Raw genomic sequence first — 25,398 nt, forward strand, 5'->3', positions numbered from 1 at the left:
TCTTTTCGTTCTCAGTATGCTGGCGGCAATATAATATAATATAATATAATATAAAGGGGAAGCGTAATGCAGCAATGTTGCAACATTGACGACTTTGGGTAACTATGAGGCGGCGCGTGGGATCTGGAAAGGAGTAATGGGGCCAGCGCTAACGTTTGCAAATGCAATTCTGTGGTAGCGTTCCCATACTGCCCCTCACGCTCAACAGGCGTTGAGGGAAAAGGCAACAGCGGCGCAGTGGAGGAGGAGAGAAATAGCAGCTGCGCAGTAGGGGCGTTGAGGGCGAGCGCTCTGGCGGCGCCCGTAGAACGTTCTGAAAACGGTGGCAGCACATCACGCAACTCGCTCGCGCGCCTTTGTATACGTCGCCGCGTGGGTTCAGAGCTGCATTCCACATCGCTATAGGTCCAACTCGGTTTTCGCCTTCACATTCTTAGAAACTTCTAAGCATCCCCCGTAATATCTTTAAGCGAACCTTTGTAGGCTCACAAGTTTCGGCTGTGGTGGTGTCGGTGGTGTCACGCTGAATAGTGGACCTATCCTGGTAATAGTGCAGAAAGGGTCCAAGCTCAATGGCACATACCCCTGTCACGTGGGCCGACCCTGGCGATGGGGCAGAAAGGATCTAAGCTCAATGGCACGTAGCCCTCTTGGCTCCGGGGCCTGTGACGCGCCCTTGAACTATACCTTGTCACACGTCGGACCTAAAGAGAAAATAGGGGTAAGCGAAGCTTATCGTCCGATTCTTGCGTGAGGGCTTCCGAAGCCCAGGTGTAACGTCAGCGAAGAGCCGCGGACCCCGAGTTGCGGGAGCGCGATTTTGAGGCCAAACGTCAACGAAGAGCCGCCAACCCTGAGTTTAGGTCAAACGAAGCGGAACGCTTGCGACAGTGTCGTCTTGCCTCAAGCTTTGCCTAACTCCGTTTTCTCGACAGGGGAAGGGCTCTGAATTCTTTATATAACGCGATAATGTTAAGGGCCCCGTGTCGCAGAGAATCCGGCGTCGGTGTCGACGTGCGATGTCGGCGTCCGTGGCGGAGAACATCATCCCGAACCGCCCCAACCATGCAGGCCCTCCACAAGCTGCAAGGTTTTGGTGAACAAAAATTTACTTTCTCACAGTGAAATTCATCAGAAAAGCAGTAAATCACGACTTAAACACAACCTACAGACATGGTGGCATCGGATTGTAATTTGAATCTACGAGAAAACATAATTCTGTTACGCAGAAACTAAACACAAACCCCTTTTCTAGCATTTCTACCAGACTTACAGCTGCGTGTTCGGGTAGTTTACTTGCGAAAATGATATCCAGATGGCGCTCGCATCCTCGGCAGGTCAAGTTGGGAGTTCGCTTGTCTAATGCGTTTTGGATACGCGCGCGCGTCGGGGCAATAGCACACAATTAATAAAATAAAAAAGGTGCTTGGGCCCCCTTCACATTTTAATTTAGCATTACTAATATTGCCCCTGGAAATACGTCTTCCCAGCAATGCATTTCTGTTTAAAAGTGAAGCCGACTTTAAGGGGATCGGTGTAAGCTTGGTCTTTGTAAGCTGGCTTTCCCACGTCCTGGGTTGCAGTGGGAAAGCCAGCTTACAACGGGGCTCGATAACGGGGCTCGAACGGGGCCCGATAACGCAAAATTAAAATTAAATTATGGGGTTTTACGTGCCAAAACCCAGTTCTGATTATGAGGCACGCCGTAGTGGGGGACTCCGAAAATTTGGACCACCTGGGGTTCTTTAACGTGCACCTAAATCTAAGTACACGGGTGTTTTCGCATTTCGCCCCCATCGAATCCCGTGGCCGGGATTCGATCCCGCGACCTCGTGCTCAGCAGCCCAACACCATAGCCACTGAGCAACCGCGGCGGGTCCCGATAACGCAATCTCGCTCCACTCTTAAAGGCGAAGCTTAAGCGTCCTCAAATTTCTTAATTGACAAAAAGTTAGCAAACACTTACGTTCTCTCTTCATGTCAATTCAAACACTTGATATGTAGTAGCAGCTAGGCTGACATCTTCAGATCTCATTAAACTGTTTCTCTTTCTATCTCAAGCTATACCTCCCTTCCATCAAGTCAGACGCCAAAGCAACTACATTTGGACGATGCTGATTGAGGTGAGGTAAATATGCGAACTCATCGCAGAATTGAAGCAGAAATCTATGGACATCATAATAACCTAAACACGGCATTCAAACTAGTTCCTTGGTAGGTTATTTTCCTTTAGTACAGGTGTGGGCAAAAACAATTGAAACGCGGTAGCTGTGGGCGAAATGCAGCTCAATGTCCTCTAGTCACCTGATGACTGCTAGAAGGCACTGAGAATGACCATCAATCATCGCCGGCCGGCGTGCATGCCAGATCCAATTTCTTGCTAGCCCTTGAGGCCGTCAGAGGGCATTGAGATGCAGTTCAGCCACAGCTCCCGGGTTCCAATGACTTTTGTTCGCATCCCTACATCGGGCTATGTCTTTCGTTTCTCCTTGAACTCTATGATATGATCGTCCCTTCCATCAATTTCACCTTACATGGCGTTCCAGCACCATGTCGCGGTGCGTACATTCGACCATTTAAGAGCCCTGTGTTTACGACACTTTGTTCCTGGGATTTCTTTGTCGATTATTTGTTCTCTGCCTGTTGCAGAATTGCAGTTCAAGAGAGACGAGCGGAAGTCGATAGGAAGGACCGACCACCTTTCAGTGTGGAGAGAACTAAAATTCAGGCGCTCACTTATTCAGGTGCTCACTACACCGGCGCCGGCTGCTTACGGCGCGGCCGCCGTATCTTGAAAGCGATCTGCGACGTGAAAAAAGTGCAACTAGTGCCGGCAGCTTCGTATGCGCTGTGCTGTACGTTCGCGTTGAAGCGAGAGAGTCGGGACGAAGGTCAATTGGCTCAATGCTGCTGCAGCGCCTCCTCACTCCAGCGTTTTGACAGCGAGTTTCCGCGGTCATTGAGCGAGATGTGTTCATGTTTATCTGTGCATGGGTGACACCGTGCTTCTTAATTTAGTTAGTAGGCGAGTGTTTACAAGTTTACACGGCTGATAAAACTACTATCCTTAGTTCGTATACTTGTCTACTAATTTACTATCGCAATCGATGCCGTTGAATACTCGCATCGATGGGCTGAATCTGATCACTGTCGCCCTTGAACGACTGCTAACTTTTGCTGCGCGTCAACTAAGCTGGACGGCGTCGGCTGCACGCGCAGAAGCCACGAAGGAAGAAGTTCACTCTTCGGGATCCGTTTCGAGACTGATTTATTGTGCAGTAGTAAATGACTAGAGTGGGGAAAGGGAAGGTGGAAAGAGAGAAGTAAAGAAACACAGTAAAAAGGCGTGAGTCAGGCACCCGCAGTACCGTGGAGAGGGTGCAGTGGCCACTGTCGGGTCGGTGACACGGGACACAGTGGTAATCACAATGAACTTGCTCGGACGGTTTTGTTGGGATCCCCCTCGGCTCTCGCTACTCGGTAGCGTCTTCGCGGTTGTCATCGAATGTCTTCTTAGGCGCCCCCGCCTCCGCTCTCGCTTCTCAGTAGCGTCTTCTCAGCAGATGCCTTTTTGGCGAAACTGCGACACTTTTTTCATGAAAATGAGTTAACCGTCATTATTACAGGTTATTGATTCTTTTACAGCGAAGCTGTATTTGGCTAGGGTTCCGTGTATTTTGTGTGTTTGCGCGTCAACAATAAAATAGGTGAGCGTGGGCCGGTCCCGGAGCCATACCGCGCTATACCTGGCCATACCGGGCAATGCCGGGCCTACCTGCGGCGGAGGTGAAGCAGGCTTCAAACACTCCACCCCTAATAGTAATAGTAATATTATATAATAATAAATTAATTAAACAAATGAAGATGCATTGTTTCAAGTCGATGGGTATAGTGGAATCTTTAGTGAACAGCGCATGGACTCACGAGCAGGAGGTGTTGCCATATTTTCAAAGGACAAAAAGTTTCTACAACCATACCCCATTCACTCGCAAGAGGACAATGCTACCGACTTTGGGGATACCTGTGCCGTGCAAACGAAAGACGGAATTGTGATATCCAATCCCGACAAACCCAAGTGTGATATCGAGAAGTTCATGACCTCGCACTTTGCATGAATTAGCCGTGATGACAGTATACCCCGCGCCGATCATCGTTGGAGACTTCAATCTTGACATGTCAAAACCAGACAAGAAATGGTTCACTCAGTTTGTGCGGGAAGAGCTTGGTTTGAAGTGTACCACCAATCCGAGTCACTCAACCGCTCAACAACGGTCGTGTATAGATTAAACTTTGGCCAAGATTCTGTTTAAGGTTGTAACCGAACCGATAAGTGTATATCACAGTAATCACAAAGCCATCGTCACTACCAGTACCAAATGATGAAAATAAATACATATACCCTTCGATAACCCTGTGTTATGTGCTTACAGCTTCGCTGGTCATCCACCTTCACACAGTGGAATGCCTCCTCAATTTTGTTAACAAAAACAAAAACAAAAATAAACCGCGGTGGCTTTTCTGATGTTTCGAGGCATCTGCCGATTGCGCCTGATAAGAGACTCTCCTGCTACCTAAGGGCGCTAGGTGGAAATTATGCAGGATAGCTTTCGATATGTGTGTGACGCGCTGCTGGTGACTCAGCTTAGCGTTTTGCTGATAAACCTCCACGGTCTGAGTAATCAGTTTGGCTGAACGATGAATAAGTGCCTTCAATGTAAGTGTACCACGTCGTAGAGGTATTATAGGAAAGGCCATGGTTTGCTATCGCACGCTGGTCGTATCAGATGAAGAGGAACTCTCTGGGCTATCGCCCTGAAAGGTATAACTTTAGCAAAGACCAGTCAGCAGTGGCTCACGCCGCGGTTCAGGTGCACAATATCTCAATTTCTTTTTTTTTTTTGGTCGGCACATATATCACAAATATGGACTCGTTTCTGATTCCATGGCGTCAGATGTCTGTGTGTTTTTGGTACAACGCAAGCACCCGCAGAAAAAAAAAATGCATCAGCAGCAGGATTGCAGCTATACAATTGTTTCTGTCTAGAAAAATAAAGGAGATATAATATGCTCGCGTGTGAGCAAGAGACTTACCCACTCAACCGTCATACTTCGTGGAGTGGTAACACCGAGTTCCTTGCTACTTACGTCGCTCAGGAAGGTCAATCATAGTATACCTATATAGAGGCGCTTCTAGCTCATTTACGACGCGCGCTTGCCATTGTTCCGAACCTTCCAACTTAACGTACGCTCTTCTTTGACACCGGCCAGCAGGTAGCGTCTTCAACCAGCGCGCACTTTTTTTTTTTTTTTTTTTTTTGCGGCGGGAAAGCGCGATTGCCGCTCTTCTCCATTGGCTCAGGGTGGTGGCGGCGCGCGCGCCCCTATCGATCCGCGGGAAAGTGGAAGCCTCTATAGCGACCGGCCTCGCCGCACACCTCTTTGCCAGTAGAGTGTCGGACACCGACCGGCGCGCAACTGTAGAGAAAACTTCTCTGTTAGTTCCCGCGCCCTCTCTGGCTTCTGCTCGCAACAACCATCGGAGTAACGTCCGCTCCACTTGTCAAGTTCGCTTTAAAGTTTCGGCGGATGAATTCTGAAATGAGCATCGCCTCTCCTTAAGGTAATTTTTAAGCAGAGAAAAAGTTAGTTGCTGCTGCTACAGTGTGAATGTCCAAAAGCCTTTGGAGGAGCGCTTGGACGCTTGGAAAAGTTGTGGATTGAAAGTTTTCTTCGGCGTGACAAGAACACGTCGCGAGATGAACTGCCGGTACAGTCGTTCACGCGAAATTGTGGAAGCATCGTCTCCAAGTGAGCCTAACGCTGTTTTGCTCTGCCGATATGCTTACCTAGAGGTGAAGTTCTTCGGCGGCATTATTGAGTGATCTTCGCATCTGAAGTGGTACACTTGCCTCTTCAACTAATATCGTCGTGCTCGGGAAGGCTAACTGGCGTTCCATCGTCTTTGACATTCGCCATGCGGCCCCGTGGTACCGGAAGCAACGACATCGTGGACAATCTCACGTCGGACAACGAGGACTTCGCCGGCGTTCACAGCAGCGGAAACACGTCCGTTGCGGCCGCCGTAGAAGACGCGCAAGTTCTCGAAGAACTCTCGTTCAGCACGCTATCGCTGGTGCAGGTAGTCGTGTACTGCATCCTCTTCATCGTGGCTGCCGGAGGAAACGTACCCGTGTTCGTCACGTTACTTCGCAACCGGCACCGCAAGTCGCGAATCAAACTCATGATCATGCACTTGGCCATCGCCGACCTGATCGTGACGTTCGTGATGATTCCCGTGGAGGTTATTTGGCGAATCACGGGTCAATGGCTGGCGGGTGACCTCATGTGCAAGCTGATGCAGATGATGCGCGCCTTCGGTCCCTACCTGTCCTCGGCCGTGCTGGTGTGCATCAGCGTGGACCGATACTTCGCCGTGCTCCACCCACTCAAGGTGCACAACGCGCACCGCCGCGGAAAGATCATGCTCGGCGTCGCCTGGTACGCCAGCCTGGTGTGCAGCGTGCCGCAGGTAGGTGACAGTGCGATTTGGCACAACAGAACACGCGCAAATTATTGAGTCAGCCCGTCCTGCTGTCTAAAGGAGGCCCTGCTTCGCGTGTATTCCAAACGCGTCAGAGTTGGTGAAACTCTATGTAATTCTCATTACTCCCGTGTTGGCATCCCAGTGCATGCGTTTAAGCATAAATTAATCTTGGGCCACATGAAACGCGAACTTATGTTTGTAATCGTAATAACGACAGTGTTGAGGGGAAACAGAAGGCGTTGTGGCACTCACAGCGAATTACTCATGTTGGTAATATAGTTGATTGACGTTTACGTTCGGGGGACTCAAATGCCAACATTGTCTTTCAATTCGGCGTTGGATACTTTTATGCGACTCTTTCCGCTGAGAAACACTACAGCGTCCCAAGTTTGTGAATTTTCCTATTTTACTTCGCACGCGTTTGCCAATGAAAACAGCCGCGTTGGCATAAAGTGAAAAGCAAGAAAAAAAAAGAAACAAGCTTGGTACTATAAATATCGGCAAAGATTACATTAATAAATCATCGCGGAATAAAATGTCAAGACATTGAAACCTCCTTATTTCGTCACTGATGAAAACAGAGCGATAGAGAAGCTGGTAAACGCAAACAATGGCACATTCGCAGTATAGAATAGAATGATATATTCGATTGCATTTCGCTGAAACTACAGGCACGTTGTATCGCATGCTTTCTCACAAAAGAGATCGCCAAATAAGGAAACTTAAATGACATGAGATACCGAAAATATATAAGGATAAATGACTGCGACTTTTCCGGGACGCACATTTGTAGTTACGCAAGAACACACATTCAGTGGTAACTTGGCGTCACTCACAACAGCATGACCCACTCAATAATTATCTGATTCACTTAATTGTTATTGTGACATGATGCAAAAAGTGTTTTCTAAACTGTCTTATATTACCCATACGTGCGCTCTTCAGCAATGCTATGCAAAATAAACTTGGCTGTCCAAAATTTTATACAGTGTTTTTTTTTTTTGTTTTTTGTAGGGAGCACAGCAATAGTGGAGTTTTTGCAGACGAGTTTCTAGGCGAAGTGCACATACTTTTCCGCTAAAAACGCACGGTTTATAAACTAATTAGCACAATTCACGATCATTATAGACAACTGCCTCGAAGGGCAATTGTCTAAATGGCAAATTTGGAGACAGTGATATTTTTATGCACGCCCATCTCTTAAACGACTTGAAAATTGCACTTAATTCGAGATATTCATCATCAAATTCGAAAGCTCAATTTAGGCAATATCGAGATCGAGCGCGTCCCGCTGCGCGTCAGACAGCAACGCCACGTAAAGAAGTGCCCGTCAGTCAACATTAAAAATAATAATTATTGAATTTTGGGTCATTAGTCTTCTGAAGATCCCGTCATTAGCGGCAAAGTATTCCCACCTCTCCTAAGAACTCCTCTGCAATAACGCCATGTTCGCTGCGATTATAGCCTCTCTATAAAAAAAAATATGCTACGGTCTAAAAGAAGCACCCTGTATAATATTCGGTTTCTTTTTTTATGCTTGATGGGGAAGGTTTCGCTTTTTAACTTGCGTCAGTACAATAACCATAAAGATATCTATCTATCTATCTATCTATCTATCTATCTATCTATCTATCTATCTATCTATCTATCTATCTATCTATCTATCTATCTATCTATCTATCTATCTATCTATCTATCTGTCCGTGGCTGTCTAAATGAGCGCAGGAAGAAGCAGGTATTTTAAGTTTTTATTACGCTGAAATATTGTATAATATTGTGTAAAAAATGCAGTCCCGCTATCGTTTTTTTTTTGCGGAATGATAGCCTTCGTTGAGACTTCCCAGATGATATAAGCGCATGTCACGGCCGTAGGTCATTGATGTGGAACAATAGGCCATTGTTGTAGCCCCCTCTAATGTCTATCGTCATCCCCTATTGCTGACTATGAAGTAAATAATCACAGAAAATACCGCATGCCAGTCAGCGTTCAACTTTTGTATGCCCTTCTTTCTTACCTCGTCTCTTTCCCTCACGCTTGATTGCTCGCTTGTTGGCTTTAATGCATTTTCTTTATTACAGCAACAGCGCGACGCTTCCACAATGCAATGAGCAAAAGCAACGGCAACGCGAAAGCGCTCGGAGAAGTTTGTCTCGCGGGGCAATAGTCGCAGTGCGCGCGACGGTACATAATTGGAAGACGCCGATACTGCCCGAATTAAAGAGAGAATCTTAATTATCTAGCCATTGTTGTTCCTTCGCACGGTGAGATATTTTCCTGTGCGCCGCGAGCGGCTGTTTCTTGAAAGCCACATGCGGCGGGGGCAGTGTCCGCCCTCCCTGCGTTTTCGCGGCTAAGATCGCGTTGATGCCAGTGCCGGCACGATCCTCAATTTTCTCGCTGCAGCCGCCGCGCTGACTCACTCCAGCGTTTTGACCGCGACTTTCCGCGGTCATTGAGAGAGATGCGTTCATGTTTGCTTGTGCGCGCGTGACACCATGCTTATTAATATAGTTAGTGTGCGTATGTTTACAAGCTTATACGACCGATAAAACTACTATTTTTATTTGTTATAGCTGTCCACTAAAATGCTATCGCACTCAATGCTTCGCCTTTCGGGCGAAACGGCGACTCTTTCTCTCACATTGCCAAATCCCAAGGCTATATGATTCCATCCTTGAAGTTTTCCTTTGCACCCGAGCTTCTCCTATTTATCGTTCTTGCTTCTGGTAGCTCTGAAAGCATAAAATAGAAATACCATGGGCTTCCTGGCGCGAGAAATTCGGTAATTCAAATCATCAGGAATCCGTGCGAGAGAAAAAGAGGACGTTGAGCACTTTACATCATGTGGTTGTGAACCACGATTTTCTGATATGTAGATTTTCGGAAGAAGCACAAGACTAGTGGCACATGTAGCATTATTAGCTTTTTTGACCGAAAAGAAAGAGAGAGAGAGAAAAATAAATTTATTCAGGAGAAATAGGGTTAAGAGGGGCAGAGGGTGGGTCGTCGGTCGAAAAGAATAAGCATCAGTGCATGAGCGAACCATCCATATCTTTGTTTCCTAGGGAATTTTCCTTTCTTGATGAAAGGCCTTAGAATGTGTTACCTGCTTATTTTATTGCGATAGCAATTATATGCACACTCCAAGCGCATTTCTGCCGTCGCCATCGTCGTCGCCATCGTCGCCGCCGTGATGTTCCATATAAAGTCCAAGCACGATAACACCGTCAGCCGACGATCACGGCTCAATCTCGCGCGCGCAAGGGAGGAAAGTGGGGATGAAGCACGTTGTCTTTCGTCGCGAGCGAGGCACCGAGGGAGGGGAGGGATGGAGAGGGGGGGTCCTACTCAGGCGGCTGCTGCGCCCGGCGCGGCCGTGCGGGCGCCAGATCTTGCGATGTAGACAAAGTGCGTGTAGACAGACCGGCGATGTAGACAAAGTGCGCGGCCACGCGGGCCTCATCTTCGAAGCGATGTGCGATGTGGACAAATTGCTCCGAGTGCTGGTAGCTTCGTATGCGCTGTGCTTTCGACGCTTAGATCGCATTGAGGCTAGACGCAGTAGGAAGATCAATTCTCTCGCTGCTGCTGCCGTGATTCCTCACTCCAGCGTTTTGACAGCGAGCTTCCGCGGTCATCTAGTGAGATGTGTTCATGTTCACCTGTGCGCGCGTGACGCCATGCATGTTAAGTTAGTTAGTAAGCAAATGTTTGCAAGTTTATACTGCCGATAAAACAAATATCCTTACTTGATACAGCTGTCTTCTAATTTCCTATCGCCATCGATGCTCCGCCTTTCTGGCGAAACTGCGACTTTTTGATAAGTTTGGCTTTGATGATGGTCTCTGCGCATGCGTGTCTCTGTATAAATATGGGATCCATTCGCTGAATAAACAATTGATAGTGAGCGCTGTGTGTGGGGGTAGTTTTTTGAGTGTATTTTTGTGGATGTGTGCCTGAATGCGGGAGTGCAAAATTGCGCCTTATTACTTCCCTGTGACGAGTTGCCACCTAGCCCAACAGCAAGTTCTACTTGGAAAAAGAGGAGGTGTGGGTAAAGTTCTACGATATCATCTGAGAAAAACCAGCTCTCTAACTTTCCTTTGAGGGAACATTTGCGCGTCCCGTGTTCCTGCCATTTCCATTTTCCCTCTTTATCTCGGCTTTTCATCTTTTAACCGAAAGGCTCGAAGACCAAAGAAAAGTGCCACTATTGCTGCCGTGAAGAATTAGTCTTTAGATTTGAAAACCTCATCCAACTTTCCAGGCGCCTAGCTATACTCAGATATGCCTCTGATACCATATTTATTTTAAGGCCCTAACTTTTTTTTTCATGTTTGCTATAACAGCCCATAGAACTTCGAAACAGCGTTTCTTGTGTTCGTCCGTCTATTCAGTTACGTGATCGTTGTCAATGTCAGGTCATCATCGCTGTCGTAACGTCGTCCTCAGGCCGTCTACTGGCCCTCTTATTCCCTTCTAAATTTGAAATATGATAAGTTTTGCCACAGATAGGGCTGGCACTCTTAAAATCACAGATAGGAAAAACTAACAAAGATACGAAAGATAATGAAAATACAAAACATTGTCTATAGTTTATAACACAATAGCAAAACACTAACAGAGCAAGTCAATGAAGAAAAGAAAATTATGGAGATCTAACTGTACATTTTGTAATCTATGTGAAGTCAAGCTTTCGTGAAACCTGTAACGAAATTCTATAAATTTGCCGATTTCATTTCTGCGTCTTTGGTGTAAAGGAATGTGGCGCGTGCTCATGTGATCTCACGCACCGTGTTACGCAACGGGAACACTCCTATACTGGCTTGTGTTTCTTCGCTTCCTCGTATTTATTGTAAGTGCATCACCCGCCAAATCATCGTCATCATCAACACGCGGCGAGCATCAGAGGTTTCAGGTTTATTTGCTTCTATTACAGAAACGGGCGCAAGAGCAAAAGGCTACAAAGGCCTGTCAAAGGGCTCCCGCTCCTTTTGGCCTTCAGCACTGTGGTACAGGTATAAACATAATATGGAATACACTGATCACATCATAGCAAGTCAATGTTACATGTGCAGTATGCAGGTAAACATATTATCCAAATCAAATTGAACATATTAGTAGTGTTAAATAAAAAAAGTAACGTGCATTATGCGATAACAATACATATTGACTACGAATCTGTAGATACGATTCCCCGAGTCATGGAAATATAAAACACGCTAAACGTAAATTAATTGTACTATTCGATTCCAAAATGGCCATAAATGTGTTACAGCATAAATGGCAAAATATACATATCTATATAGCATTTTATGTTCTATAATGTGCATTTTCATAGATGTCTTAGATAAATTACGATAATTAGGTAAATTTAGGTGATTTAATAATTGAGGAACCTGGTAATTCATATGCTGTCTGCCATAAATTGTTCTAGCCTTTGGAATTTCCCTAGTTTCTTTGCGCAGGCTATAGTGAGATTTTGATTCAGATGAGTTTGATGTATATATTTTGTTAGTTTTTATATGTTGAAATAACCTATAATAGTATATCTGGTTGGCTGTGAGCAAAATGTGTTTAATGAAAGAGCTTACACTTTAAGGTTCAGTGATTCTATTTGAAAACACATGATTTAGCTGAGTACAAAATGCACCGCTTTAAATTTTAAGACAACGCTTCTCTAATTACAAATAGTAGGCCTTTATGTGTACATACTTATGTGCCATGGGATGTGTCAGGCATATCAATGAAATGATATGAAGAGGAGAATATTAGATATTCACAGAAACAAAAGAATGCTGCTGATCACGTCAAAAATATTACCCTTCTTTTATGAAAATTGCTGACTGATAGTTTTTGGCACTATTGCTGACGTAATGATAAAAAAAAACAGGATCGCTTGAGGTTCTTCAATGGTTTTATGCAAATAGCAAAATTATGACCACCCGTAATACACGTCCAAGGTACGACAGACTTTCAAGGTCGGACCGTTTCTTATCAATCATTCAAGTTCAGTGACTTGCTCTTATATGCAACACCAAGTCCGAGTGATTCCAATTGGAATGACGAAATAAAATTACGCCCATAAAAGGGTGACGTGTCTGGTTGTTATTTATCGGAATATTTAACTTCTTAACAGAAGAATTATTTTTTATGCTATTCGCTTTGATTCGGGGCAGAAAGGATTAGCTGGCGTTAGCAAGATATGTACCGTTCTATAGAAATCTCCCGTTGTGGGGTATGTGCCATAGTATGGAAATCATTATCATAATCGACATACGGCGATCATCTCAAAGAGCTAGTTGGCGTCGGTGCGATAGAAGTATGCGTACGGGTGTGGACTAATGTTGAAACGAGTCGGCCTTTATTTGCCAAACAAGTCACCAAGCAGTGTAATCCAATTAGGCGGTTCAGGAAGCGCCCTATACATTTTTCTGTGCTGCACAACAATTCTACTCTGTTCTGTTTGGCCAAACCTTCAATAAAAAAAAAGGCAGCGGTCGTGGACTAATGGTTTGAGCATAGAGCTGCTGTTCTAGGGGGCCAATGTTCGATCTCAGCATTGGACACTTAGTTCATCTTTCTTTTTTTTATGTATGAACTGTTTGGTAGAATAACAGCAGCACTCAGCAGCCACCGGTCAGGAATGTCCGGGAAGGTTCGCAAAAAAAGCTTCGCTTCAAAATAGGTTACAAGACTACAAGAATAACACAAGCAGGGATAAGTCATGTGAGCATAAAGAGAATAAAAAAATTCGGCAGAACCCATTTCACGATGACTGTTAGCGGTAATGCGTTTAGCATCGAATCTATGCAGTGACACAACGTACTACCACCGTCGAAACGAGTTACGTATGAGGCGGGTACTGCAGCGCTATTCCTCTTTCGAGCGCTCAGCGTCAGTCTAGTGCCGCCGCCGCGAAGCTTGCGCGCGGACTCTGAACTGCATGGCGCCCCGGTGCCTGAAAACGCTGAGAAACGCGTTATGCGACCACCGGGCTCCTCTTACGCACTTGATGATGATGATTTAATGGCATCCGCTTTGAAACGGGGTGGTGACAAATAGTCACCTATCCTGCTTGATTTAATCAGGTATGCTATACACTTTTTTTTATCTAGCATTTTTGTATACCATCTCATTAATCTTTTTTTTTCTCAAAATCTACCTTGTACCGCAACCTATGACTGTAAGAGCTCAGGTCGTATCAATCTCGTCCCTGCTTCATTGCCACCAATACTCTAAACGTCTATTGCTTACCTCGACTGCTGACCGGTTGATGCTTCCGTCCACTTTAAACCCAAGCGCTTCTGGAAGGTGTACGTTACCTACAGTTCTCACTTTGTGAATCCCTTCGAATTCCATTAGGGTGTGCTGAGTGGCCTCCGGATCTTTCCTACAGCATACCCATGCCTCAACTAGTTCCGAATATTTGCTCCGGTATGTATTGGTCCTTAGGCAACCGGCTCGAGCCTCAGCTTGTTTATGGACCAGATGCGCCCTCTAGTGCGGTGCCGAGAAGTCTGTGCGTGACCTGCGATACGAGAAACGTGGCGCGCTTGTTCCCTCGCTTGGCGCACACTGCAGTGGCACGTACTCAGTGACACAAGTTGGCGGGTGGCTTCATTGAAGAACGGCCCTTACCCAGTGTCTTCATGGCGCAGCTCGCTAAAGCGTTGGCGTGAAAGACGTTCGTTGGAAAGCGGCCCATATACCCTGTGCATTTGTGGCACGGCCTGGTAAGGTGTCGGGTTGCTCTCCTTGAGGAACCCCTGTGACGTGGTTTCGATTCCGCTCGGCATCGGAGCAATTTAAGGGATCTTTTAATGGCGTTAGCCGTCTTATGGTACTTCCCGTACTTTCCGGGGACTATGTATCTATCTATTTATGTTTCTTTGTATCTATGTATGTTTGCGCCTAACCGTGCTCCCACCTAACGCATTAAAAATTACGTTAAGTGATGCTCACAAGAAATCTATCGATTTACTGTCTACGACAAATTTTTGCCTAAGGATGCGCGCTCATGGGCTCTGGCGCATTCGTTTTGCGCTGGTGACAACTCTTAAATTGCTTTGTATTTTCTCATTTCTTCTTATTATTACGATTAGCTTTCTTAGAGTACTTCATCCACTTTTGGGGTGCTGTCTGAGCAAATATCTATTTATGTCTCTAGCATTTTTTTCGCCAACTTGGGCTCACCGGATATGTGCCACTATATATGTATATGCCGCTATTCAATGAATCTCTTTGAGGCCAACTTGGGTAACCAAGCATGTTCCACTGCGTATATGGCGCACTTCAATGACATCAGTTAAATATCTACATGCCAACATGTTTTACTGGGTATGTGCGAGTGCTTATGGGTCGCTCTTCAGTGAACCTCCTTCACCCCATTGGGTCACTAGGTATTTAAACACGGGTATACTCCGCACTTCAATTAATTAACCTCTTTGATGTTAATTTGGGCCACTGACTGGAGTCACTAGATAAGTAAGGCTTATAGGATGTGTGCAGCTTTTCAACGAACCTTTTTGATGCAAACTTGGACCACTGGGGTGAGGCACTGGAAATGTGCCATTATTCAATGACAAAAAACAAATTACTTTTATCCGGTACTGGGCGGAGTCGAGCCCATGCGATATATATTCAGACAATTTTGTTTGAATTCACGCATGCTCCATGCTGGGACTTCGCTGCGGCGGCGATAGTCGGCGCAGGGTGTGGAGCGTGAGAGAGCAGCCCGACTTCAAACACGCCTCATACAGCTCGCGTTTCGGTGGCAGCAATACTGTCTGTCGATGCATGACTTCGATGATAACCAGACTAACGTCGACATTCATGGTGAGATGGATTCTGCCGGATTTGTTTTATTTCAAATGGACCGCCTGCTTCTTGGTTCGTCCCCCAATGTGGGTATATCTGCCATAGCTATAGTTGGGGTTGGCGCAATAGAAGCAGACTTGCGATTGTGGCCTAAAACATCTACTACTGCGGCAGATAGCGCCTTTTATAGAAACATTAAAAATATATATGCTTCATACTAAGCCGAGCGTCTCAACAAACTCTTTAGGGAAACCCCAAGAGACATCTTACACATGCGCAACGGTCGATGTCACAACAAGGTCGGAAAGGAATTGGACGAGCTGAAGGTGCAACATCTCTCAGAAGTATGGATGCTCAGCGCTACGCAGTAAAAATAAGCGGGGAACAAGCTGCCTGACAATATTAGATGCCCTATTGCCTGCACCTCTTTATCGCGCTCCTACGTGAGATGTGGGTGCCAAGATGTGTTCTAACACGTTCATTGAATACACTTGCCAGCAATGGGTAAATCGTTTTTCTTAAAACTGTGCACAACAACCCTCTCAGTTAAGACATGGTTGCAGGCGAGAGGTTGCTATGTCCCACGGTCAACAAATTGCAAGTTTTGTCCACGGGAAAAAAACTATAGAACATCGCTTCATAGACTGCAGGGATGCGATCTTTTTCTGGGACGTCCTTCAAAGAACCGCGACGAAGCATGTTGACGTGAAACCATTCTCAATTCGGTCATTGCATTCCAAAAATTCCGGAGAACCCCCATATGACCTGTTTGTACTAATTGACCTACATAGTCTCTAATAAGTAGGATGGTCGATAGGCGTGCAGAAACCCCGCGATTAACGCAATTAATTTTTCGCTAAACCGTGGCTCATGTACCGTAGTGCTTACGCGGCTCAAGAGCCGCAGCCATAGTGAATGTCCTTGTGAGGTGCATATGTTTGCTTGCTGAATATTAACTATGTGGGTATCTAGAACTCCTTGCTCGTAAAGAGCATTACTGCATTTTTTTCTATGCAGTAAAGAGAAGAAGAAAAAAAAACCATTTGGGCCACTTTCCCGCAGCTTTTTCCTCTTTCACGCAGAATGATGCTATAGCATCATGCTAAAGTACCGAGGTTCGATCCTTGCATCGGGCACGTAATTCAGTTTATTTATTTATTTACTCTACACGCCCCGTGACCGAAATTGGTCCTACGGTTGGCTTCGAACCCGATTTTTGCAAGACAGCAGGCCGATGCTCTACCCATTCGACCACGGACTACGCAGTGGTACAAGTTGTGAGCTAATGGGCAAAACAGCAGCCACACAAAGCCAGCAGCCACGGTCAGGAAAGTCCGGGAGGGTTTGCAAAAAAAGCTTCGCGTAAAAGAAAAAAAAAGCAGAAAAACTATGAGTCACACATACTGTAATGGCCAAGAGTTAAGAGAACCGATACATAAACCTTTAAGGCATTTCTTTTAGTAGAAATTAAACGGTAACAAATCCACATGTTTCTCGCTTCTTTTCTCTTCTCTCTCTTTTTCTTCTTCTTTCGTTTTCTCTCTTGTTTCTTTTTTTTTTTTTTACCCACCGCGGTGGCTTAGCGGCCATGGTGTTGCGCTACTAAGCACGAGGTCGCGGGATCCGCGTCGGCGCAGTATTGCGATGTAAAAATGTCCGCGTCGACCCGTGCATTGGACGCAACTTAAAGATGCCCTAGTGGTCGGAAATCAACCGGATTTCCTGACTACAGTGTGCCTAATAATCAAATCGTGGTTTTGGCACGTAAAACCCCAGACTTGATTCTTCTTTTTTTTTTCACAAGTAACTTTGCTATAACCTCCTTTACTACCACTATTTGTAAGTTGTAGTTCTTAGGAATTGCTCTTTCGGGGAAACGCTTCGCGACGGGAAAGCATGACATAAGGCAGACTCGTTTACGCGCAACGTGAAATTTTCTGGGCTGTTCAAGCGATAAAAAGCCGGCCGACATTTCGTGGAAGTCATGGCCGTCGTAAAATAACGCCAGTAAATATTTTAGGCTGCAACATATTTTTTTTTCTATTTCGTTTTGTATTCGGGTAAAATGCGTGGAAACCTCAAGCCTCGTTTTCTTTCTAGAAAGACGTGCTTCCTTTTGAGACGGGCTTTTAAAAAATAAGTTAAAGAAATAACAGCAGCTTTATATCGTTGATGAAAGTGCTTGGGAAAGAGCGGACATCAACGGCCAACTGCTCCTGACGGTTGTGTAGGGCACGGATGCACAGCACGAGTCCGCCGGCGCAGTTGGTGCTCCGATTACGAGCGCCCACGCACACACGAGCGCAAACGCATGAGACCGATGGCTGGAAGTTCTTGTCCACCTATACATGCCAAGCCATGCTGACGGCAGTGAAAGGGCGGTTGGGGTCCTTCGATTACACGTCAATGGTGGCCAACTGATGCGGACACTGCCGCTAGCAACGATTCTCCTTTCCTTCTAAATGTTTCGCCACTCGGTCTGATTTTTTACAGCGAAGCGGTTAGCATCTAGTTGATCGGGATCTTTCGCGTCCGTGTGCACGAACTTTGCTCACACAAAGATGTGGGCCGATCCCGGAGACAGTGCAAAAAGCGGGAAGCGCCCAGTGTGCTGCTTCTCCAAGAGGCATCACATAACGCCATCAGGTGACATCATCGCTTGACGAAGAGGTCATCAATTGACATCATGTGTGACGTGATGACGTCATCACACGATATCATCAGGCGATATTGTGACGTGACGATGCCGTTATCACGTAAGGTAACGTTTGACGTGATGATCTCATCATGTGACCTTTGGTCTGATGACGCCAGCACACGCGACGTTTGAGGCTATGATTTAATCACGCTTCGTCATCATGTCAAACGTGACGTCACCACTTGGTCACACGGGTTTTGGTACCATCGAATGTTGACACCGGATTTTTCGCTGCATAATGATCTCGCATTTATAAATAATACCCCCTTCAGGTTATGTTGTTGGCCTGCTAAGCACAAGGTCGCGGGATCGAATCCCGGCCACGGCGGCCGCATTTCGATGGGGGCGAAATGTAGATAACACCCGTGTACTTAGATTTAGGTGCACGTTAAAGAACCCGAGGTGGTCCTAATTATTCTGGCGTCCCCGACTACGGCGTGTCTTATGATGAGACGGTGGATTTGGCACGTAAAATCCCATATTTTAATTTTTCTTTACCCCCTTCAGCAGTAGTAGTTCAATAGCTTCGCTGGACATCCACTTCCGCAGGGTCGGGATGGCGAGTCATTTTTATTTCTTTACTTATAAAGAAAATTAGCATGCCTACTCAAACATTGATTTTTACTTCACTAGGGCAACCGTAGTTCATCCGGATACTCCCGTATTCTACGGTGGCTTTCTTATTTTTTAAAGTAAAATACATCTGACACCGCTGCTGTTCTCATTCTTGATTCCATATATAGACGGCTGATATACAGGCACGGTTATACACTCTTATATGATGTCCTGACGTTAAAGTGAAAACAGCCTTTGGCCATATGATCTGGCATTCTATACTGCATCTTTTTTTACCTTTTTTTTTTGTATTCAAGTAAAATGCGCGGAAACCTCAACCCTCGTTTTCTTCATAGAAAGACGTGCTTCCTTTTTAGACGCGCTATTTTTAAATAAGTGAAAAACAGGCATGGTTATGTGTTCATATTATATCCTCGCGTTAAAGTGTAAACAGCCTCGATCTGGCCATATGCTTGATGTTCAGCTCGTATACAGCCGTGCCTGATATACAGGCACGGCTATATACTCTTATATAATACGCTGGCGTCCAAGTGAAAAAAGCCTCTGGTCATATTCTCTGGCGTCCTAAGCTTCGCTCTCAGGCGGTGAAACACATGGCGCTGGGGCAGTCATGTGCAGTTGCTCGATCGCGCTTTGGAATTACCTCAGCGTTATTAATTCGATAACATTATAGGCAGACTGTGCCCACTATGTCGGTATCCGTTCGACAACAAATATGGGCCTATATCGGTGTACGTAGATTAAAATGAAATGGAAAGAACTGAAGTCTCTTAAAAACATCCAAGTGAACATCTATTGGGCCCCGGGTCACACAAGGGCCAACATAGGCAACAGAGAGGCGCATTGAATGGCCATCTGGGAGTTGACGCATTTCGACCAACAGCGGTGGTAGAACAACAATCTCACTTCCCCGTCTGCGACTACCCGTGCCAACCACTATGAACCCCTGAACCCTAAGACACATTGGGAAAGAAATCCAGAACAAAGAGAGGATCAATGAGACGATTACAACTACCAAACCTCCCATACCAGAAAATCTTCCCAAAGCCTCCTAGGCTCTAACACACAAATGCAGGTATGGCTTCGCACTGACGAGTGATAGCTGGCTTACTGGAAGGCGGATCACATCTGTCAACGCCGAACACAGACACTCCTGAGAAGCCTAACATATATCCTGCCCACTCTGTCACACGAAAGAAGTCAAACCAAATGTCAAACAACTGCTTTAGGACTGTCCAGCCACACAAGATAGCTCGGATAAATTTGCCGGGGCATGTGATGCCACCAGCTACAAAGAGTGGATCTACCAACCAACCGCGCCCAATTTGTTCCTGTAAACACAGAAACGTCGTGTCCTATCAGTATGGGAATGCGCCACAGAGAACGAACTCATCGGATTGACCTGACTGGGCCTGAATACCTTTAGTGCAACTGCACGAATAGCCTTGCCCAACAGCCTCCGTTCCACACCAAGGCCACAGAGCCAACCCTTCGCCAAATGAAGGTTATATTCATTCATTCATCCCGAAGGCAGTGCAGTCGAACAAAGCGTCTCAAAGTGTTAGCTCTACCGAGGGAACAATACGAGAAACTGGCACGTGATGCACGCACTAGACGTTTCAAATGGGTGACTTTGGCACGAGGGAAGCATGCATGAGATCGTGGCTTAATAGATAAAGCATCGGTCGCGTATTTCTTTAGAGCATTATAGGCGGACTTCACCGACCTTAAAGTATTTAACAGAAAATTCAAGGTGTGTTGAGCGTACGATAGTGCGTCACAGTGTGCATGAAATCGCCCATTTGTAAGGCATACGAGGCATAGAAACGTCACTTCGATAAATGAGAGCATTAAAGGTCGCCCGTGACCGAAGCGAGCCGTTGTGCAGCCGTCTAGTCGGAACTTCTTGTTCTCCACCCTCCGAGGAGTCGCACAGACCCAACTACAGCCCCAAGCATCCGTATCCACATGGGGACGTGCTCCACTCCAGAGGTCACAAAGCTACGAGTGCTTGGCATGGTCAAGAAAGAACAACGGCAAACACACGGCGACCGTAGCCACTCTCACCACCACAGTACACCACACTATGCGCATGATCAGGCGAATAGCCAATAGACACAATGGGATGCGAGAGCATGACCTGCGAAGGTTAGTGCAGGCCTTTGTCATGTGCAGAGTAGTATACTCGCTCCCATATTTGCATCTCACCAGGGCGGAAAAGGAAAAAGTGGATGCCCTTATACGCCAAGCGTATAAGACAGCGCTTAACCTCCCCAGGCACACGCCGAATGAGCGCCTCCTTCGCATGGGGGTACATAACACACTTGATGAGCTCACGGAAGCCCACCGCAGAGCCCAAATCGAAAGGTTGTCCTCTACCACCACAGGACGGCACATCCTGGACAAACTAGGACTAAGCCCGACCTCCGAGGAAGATCAGACACGTTCCTTACCATTACACATACAGAACTGCCTCACTATCCTCTCCCTGCCTAAAAACATGCACCCCGTCCATCAGGAGGCGCGCAGGCAGGCCAGGGCAAAAACCTTCTACAAGCAACGCCACCATGACCGCCTCACGGTGTGTGTCGACGCCGCTAGCTACCCACACAAACCGGCCTATGCTGTTAGTGTAGTGTCACATCAGCTTCGTTACACCACAGCAGCCATAATACAGGCACGCACGTCCCTAGAGGCGGAGGAGGCTGCCATAGCTCTGGCCATATCGACCACTGCTGCCGAGGTTATTCTTAGCGACTGCAAAACTGCCATCCGCAACTACTCCAAAGGCAGAGTTCATGAACCGACGAGAAAAATTCTCAATCGTCAGACCCCCCTCAGACTAATTACGCTCATCTGGGTGCCGGCGCATGCGGGCCATCCAGGCAACGAGATGGTCCATTCCGTCGCTCGAGTAGCCGTCAACCGAGCCACGCCGTCCGATGACCTGGATAACGCCAGAGACCGACTGGTAGCATATCATGAGATCACCCTCCACTACCGCGAAATGCGGTTAACATATCCTCCTCCACACAAATACTTCACCAAATTCCAGCAAACTACATGCATGGCGCCAGCTCCAGGCACAAACCTTCGTCTCTCCAGCTTTTCTCGCCCTGGTTCATTCAGGTTTATATCGATAGGAATGTACGCTCTGCGGCGCACCTAGAGCCAACTTTCAGCACATAATGTTCATATGCCCTGAGCTCCAGCCGCCCTCTGAGTGGCAACTCACCGACGTCGAGGGATGGGAGACCGCGGTGTCTCGCTCCGACCCAGCCGACCAAATACGGCTGGTGGACTGAGCTTTGAGGATCGCCGAGGGCCACAAACTCCCGGCCACCCTACGGGCTCCTGAGCCCCCTCACAAGTAGTTTTGTTACATAAGGCTCACGAACAATAAATGTTTACCACCACCGCCCTACCGGGCGTCGGAAACGGGCCGATCCCCGAAATAGTGCAATAGTGAACTGGTGCTGCTTTCATGCTATGCTCGGCTAAGTAATCGACATGCTGCAAATTATGGCACAAGAAACAGTCAGTTTTACAGAATTTAAGTGTTTGCATCAAGAAGGCTTCACTTCATATCGGTTCCAGCATGAGCGTTGGATCAGCCATCATTGTACCTACATAAACATGTGCACCACTCAAACCTAAAAAATTGTTATCACACACTTTGACAGTTAGCGGTTAGTAACTTCTGCCAGAATTTTATTCTGGGGCGACCGCAGTGCGCAGAACAAGCGGCTCTTGCACTGTACGAAGTTATAAAACGGTTCTGATTATTATAAGGTATTGCAAACCAGAGTATAACGAAAGTCCTTCGTAAATTGGTGCAGCGTAGCCCCACATTTTTGTGTGCGACCTGATCACTTGTGAGAATAGCCTTTAAAATTTTTTACTGCCGCTTGATATAAATAGAAGACAGCAGAACGCCATTTCCGAGAAAATATACACGCCGCAGGTGCTTCGTTAGTTGAGTGGCGCCATGAATGAAATGAAAAATGGGAAGGGGTAGGGAGAGGGAGAGGAGGAGAACGTCACATCAGGCAAGCACTGTTCATACATCGGGCTTCCTTTTTTTTTTTACCGGAAACAAGAAAGAAGCAGAACTAGGTTGCGGACAATTGACTATTCCTGCAACGTAGCAAGATATAAATATAAATGAAAATTGGAATGAATTCAAAAGGAAAGCAATACGATTCATTTTTGGAAAGTATAGAAGGTATGATTCGCCATCTTCACTCATGTAACAACATAATATTTCAACATTGGACGCCCGTCGAAAAGTTGCTCGCCTAGCCTTTTTGCACAAAATTATTTCAAGAAAGGTAAATGTTAATTTGCCTGATTGTGTTAAGCCAGCCGCTAGAACGAAAACAAGGCGATTTCACCCATACTTACCAGCTCCAATATTTGCCCGCACTGAAGGATTTAAGCATAGTTCTTTCCCCAGAACAGTTGTTGAGTGTAATTTATTGCCAGTTGAAGTGTTCGATTCAGATAATTTTATCAGGCAAATAGAAAAACATTTTTTGTAGTCATCTCCACTGTACAATACTTCTGCTGCTAGTTATGTTTGACTTGTTTGCATGGGAACGTTGATGTATTTATTTGTTTTCAATGTACATTACTTTGAGGATTTCGTGACGCAGATTTAATATGTTTACCTGTTTGTATTTAGCAGCTCTATTATTACGTTCTGTTGGCATGTTCCTAGACAAACCTGCTCTTGTGTTGTATATAGTCCCCCTCCTGCTTGGGCCAGAGTTATGGCTCGCAGTATTTGTAAATAAATAATAAATAGTAAATAAATAAAATGTAGCATATTTACATGGCATATCACACGTATATCCCGCGTGGTATATGTGGGCTGCCTTCGGTTACACGGCACTCGCGGTTATGTGACCTCAGCAGGGCGAAGCTTATTCACTGCCGAAGAGGCCTGTGCGCGGAAGGCGCTTGAAAAATGACCCACTGAGTGAAATGCAGCTCCACTAACGTGAAACCTGGGAAAGTGCGAAGCATGCAGTTATGCACCGCTAATGGGCTCATACTGCCTGAAGGGCTGACTCATAACCCCGTAAACGCGGCCTACCCATTATGACGACAGAAGAGAAGTGAAATTCTACGCTGTAATGATGAGCGGCAACACTGCCAGCTGTGGAAGACGACGTTGACGACAAACGCGGGAGCAGTGGCACAAGCGCGTGCCGAGCACGAGCACGAGCCGCTTGGTTCAACGCAGCCATCTGTGAAAGACGACGACGAAGACGAACGCGAGAGCAGTGGCACGAGCCGCTTGCACGAGACTGAGTGAGCACGAGCCGCTTGCTTACCGACGACGACGACGACGACTATTATGACTGGAGACGCCGACAGCCCGGGCGCAAAAGTTATAAATTTGGTGTCAAGAGATGTGAAAGGCTGCTAGTGTAGGAATGTAAGAGACCCAAAGCGAGGGATTAAATAAAAACTTAAAAATTGTCACTGTTTTACCCGAAAGGCGAAACATCAATTGCGATAGCAAATTAGTAGAGAGCTATGCGGAGTAAGGATAGTAGTTTTATCAGCTGTATAAATATGCAGCAGCACCAGCAACGCGCAGAACTGTTGCATGTCGACGCTGTCGGCGTTTGCCCGCGCTCGCACCGAACGCGCGCGGCGTTGGTGACTGTTGCCGGTGCCTCTGGGGGTGGCTGAGAGGTTTTCGACGAGATCAGAATGGGACACTCGTCGAGCAGCGTCGGAAATCTTACCCACCTTCTCGCCTCGCAACGTTTTTATATAAATACGCATTTGGTGCCCTCCCTCCCTCCCATCCCCCCACGGCCTCTCGCACGACAGAAGAAGTCGCGTTTGCTCTCTATATATGGTGATTGTAAAGGAGGAAAAAGACGCTTAATTCTCCAGTCCTTCAGGGAGCACGGCGCAGAACGCGCGTTTGCTCTCCGACGTGCGTTCGCTCCCCGTGAAAGCGCGCGTCCCTCGCGCCCTTTCACTCGCACATGCAGCGTCCGGAGCGCGGCAACGATTTCATCGCCGTTGATGTCATGCGGAACCTCACGGCGACAGCTATGGTGACGCCGACGGCAGAAATCCGCCTTGGAGTGTCCATATAACTGCTATCGCAATAAAACTGATGAAACTGCAGCCTTCTACTATGCAAGTGACGAAGCGCCCAGAATTGAAGAATGCAGCAGCGGTGCTGTGAAGAAAAGCAAACGCTAACTCCCGTGCTCACCTCAATGTAACTTTACATGTATTAGGAAACCCTTTTGTGACGTGTGTTAAGTGCGTCAAGATCGCTTTCCATTTATTTGAATTATTAACGATAAAGTTTGGAGAAAGAAACCGTTAGTCCACGAGGAAAGGTACGAAGGTTAGTCATTGCTGCAGAGTATCGCGTTTGCTATACCAAGCATCCAAGACATGAATTTCAAACAACCCAAGTCACGCGGGATTCCTTTCTTTGCGGCAGCGAATTGCCGAACTTCTCCTTGCTACGAAGATGCTATTCGTGGAATGACCGCCACCTTCCTGCTTCGTGAATGGGCAGCCTTCTTTTTCGGGTGAATAAAATACGTAGGAGGTGGACCGAATTCCTTCCCGAGGAGTTGAGCAATGCGCATATCATAAATTCTTAATCACACTCTCGAACTTACCTTTCTTCTTTTCTCTCCTTAATACTCTGTATCCCATGTTTCTGTTGTTTTTGACGGGCTCTCAGCAACCCGACATTACTTTTGTGGGAGATAC

The 25,398-nt window shown here is 46.5% G+C and overlaps 1 protein-coding gene across 1 annotated transcript in view; it reads left to right on the forward strand.

The window, feature by feature from the left end:
* Positions 1–5,765: 5,765 nt before the first annotated feature.
* Positions 5,766–25,398, forward strand: part of LOC119442877 (adipokinetic hormone/corazonin-related peptide receptor variant I-like) — a 71,048-nt gene continuing 51,415 nt past the window's right edge. The window contains 1 exon segment of the mRNA XM_037707923.2: positions 5,766–6,529. Within this exon segment, the coding sequence (XP_037563851.2) occupies positions 5,975–6,529 (555 nt within the window). The 5' untranslated portion in view covers positions 5,766–5,974.

The sequence above is a fragment of the Dermacentor silvarum genome, chromosome 2, assembly GCF_013339745.2.
Source record: "Dermacentor silvarum isolate Dsil-2018 chromosome 2, BIME_Dsil_1.4, whole genome shotgun sequence".
Taxonomy (NCBI): Eukaryota; Metazoa; Arthropoda; class Arachnida; order Ixodida; family Ixodidae; genus Dermacentor; species Dermacentor silvarum.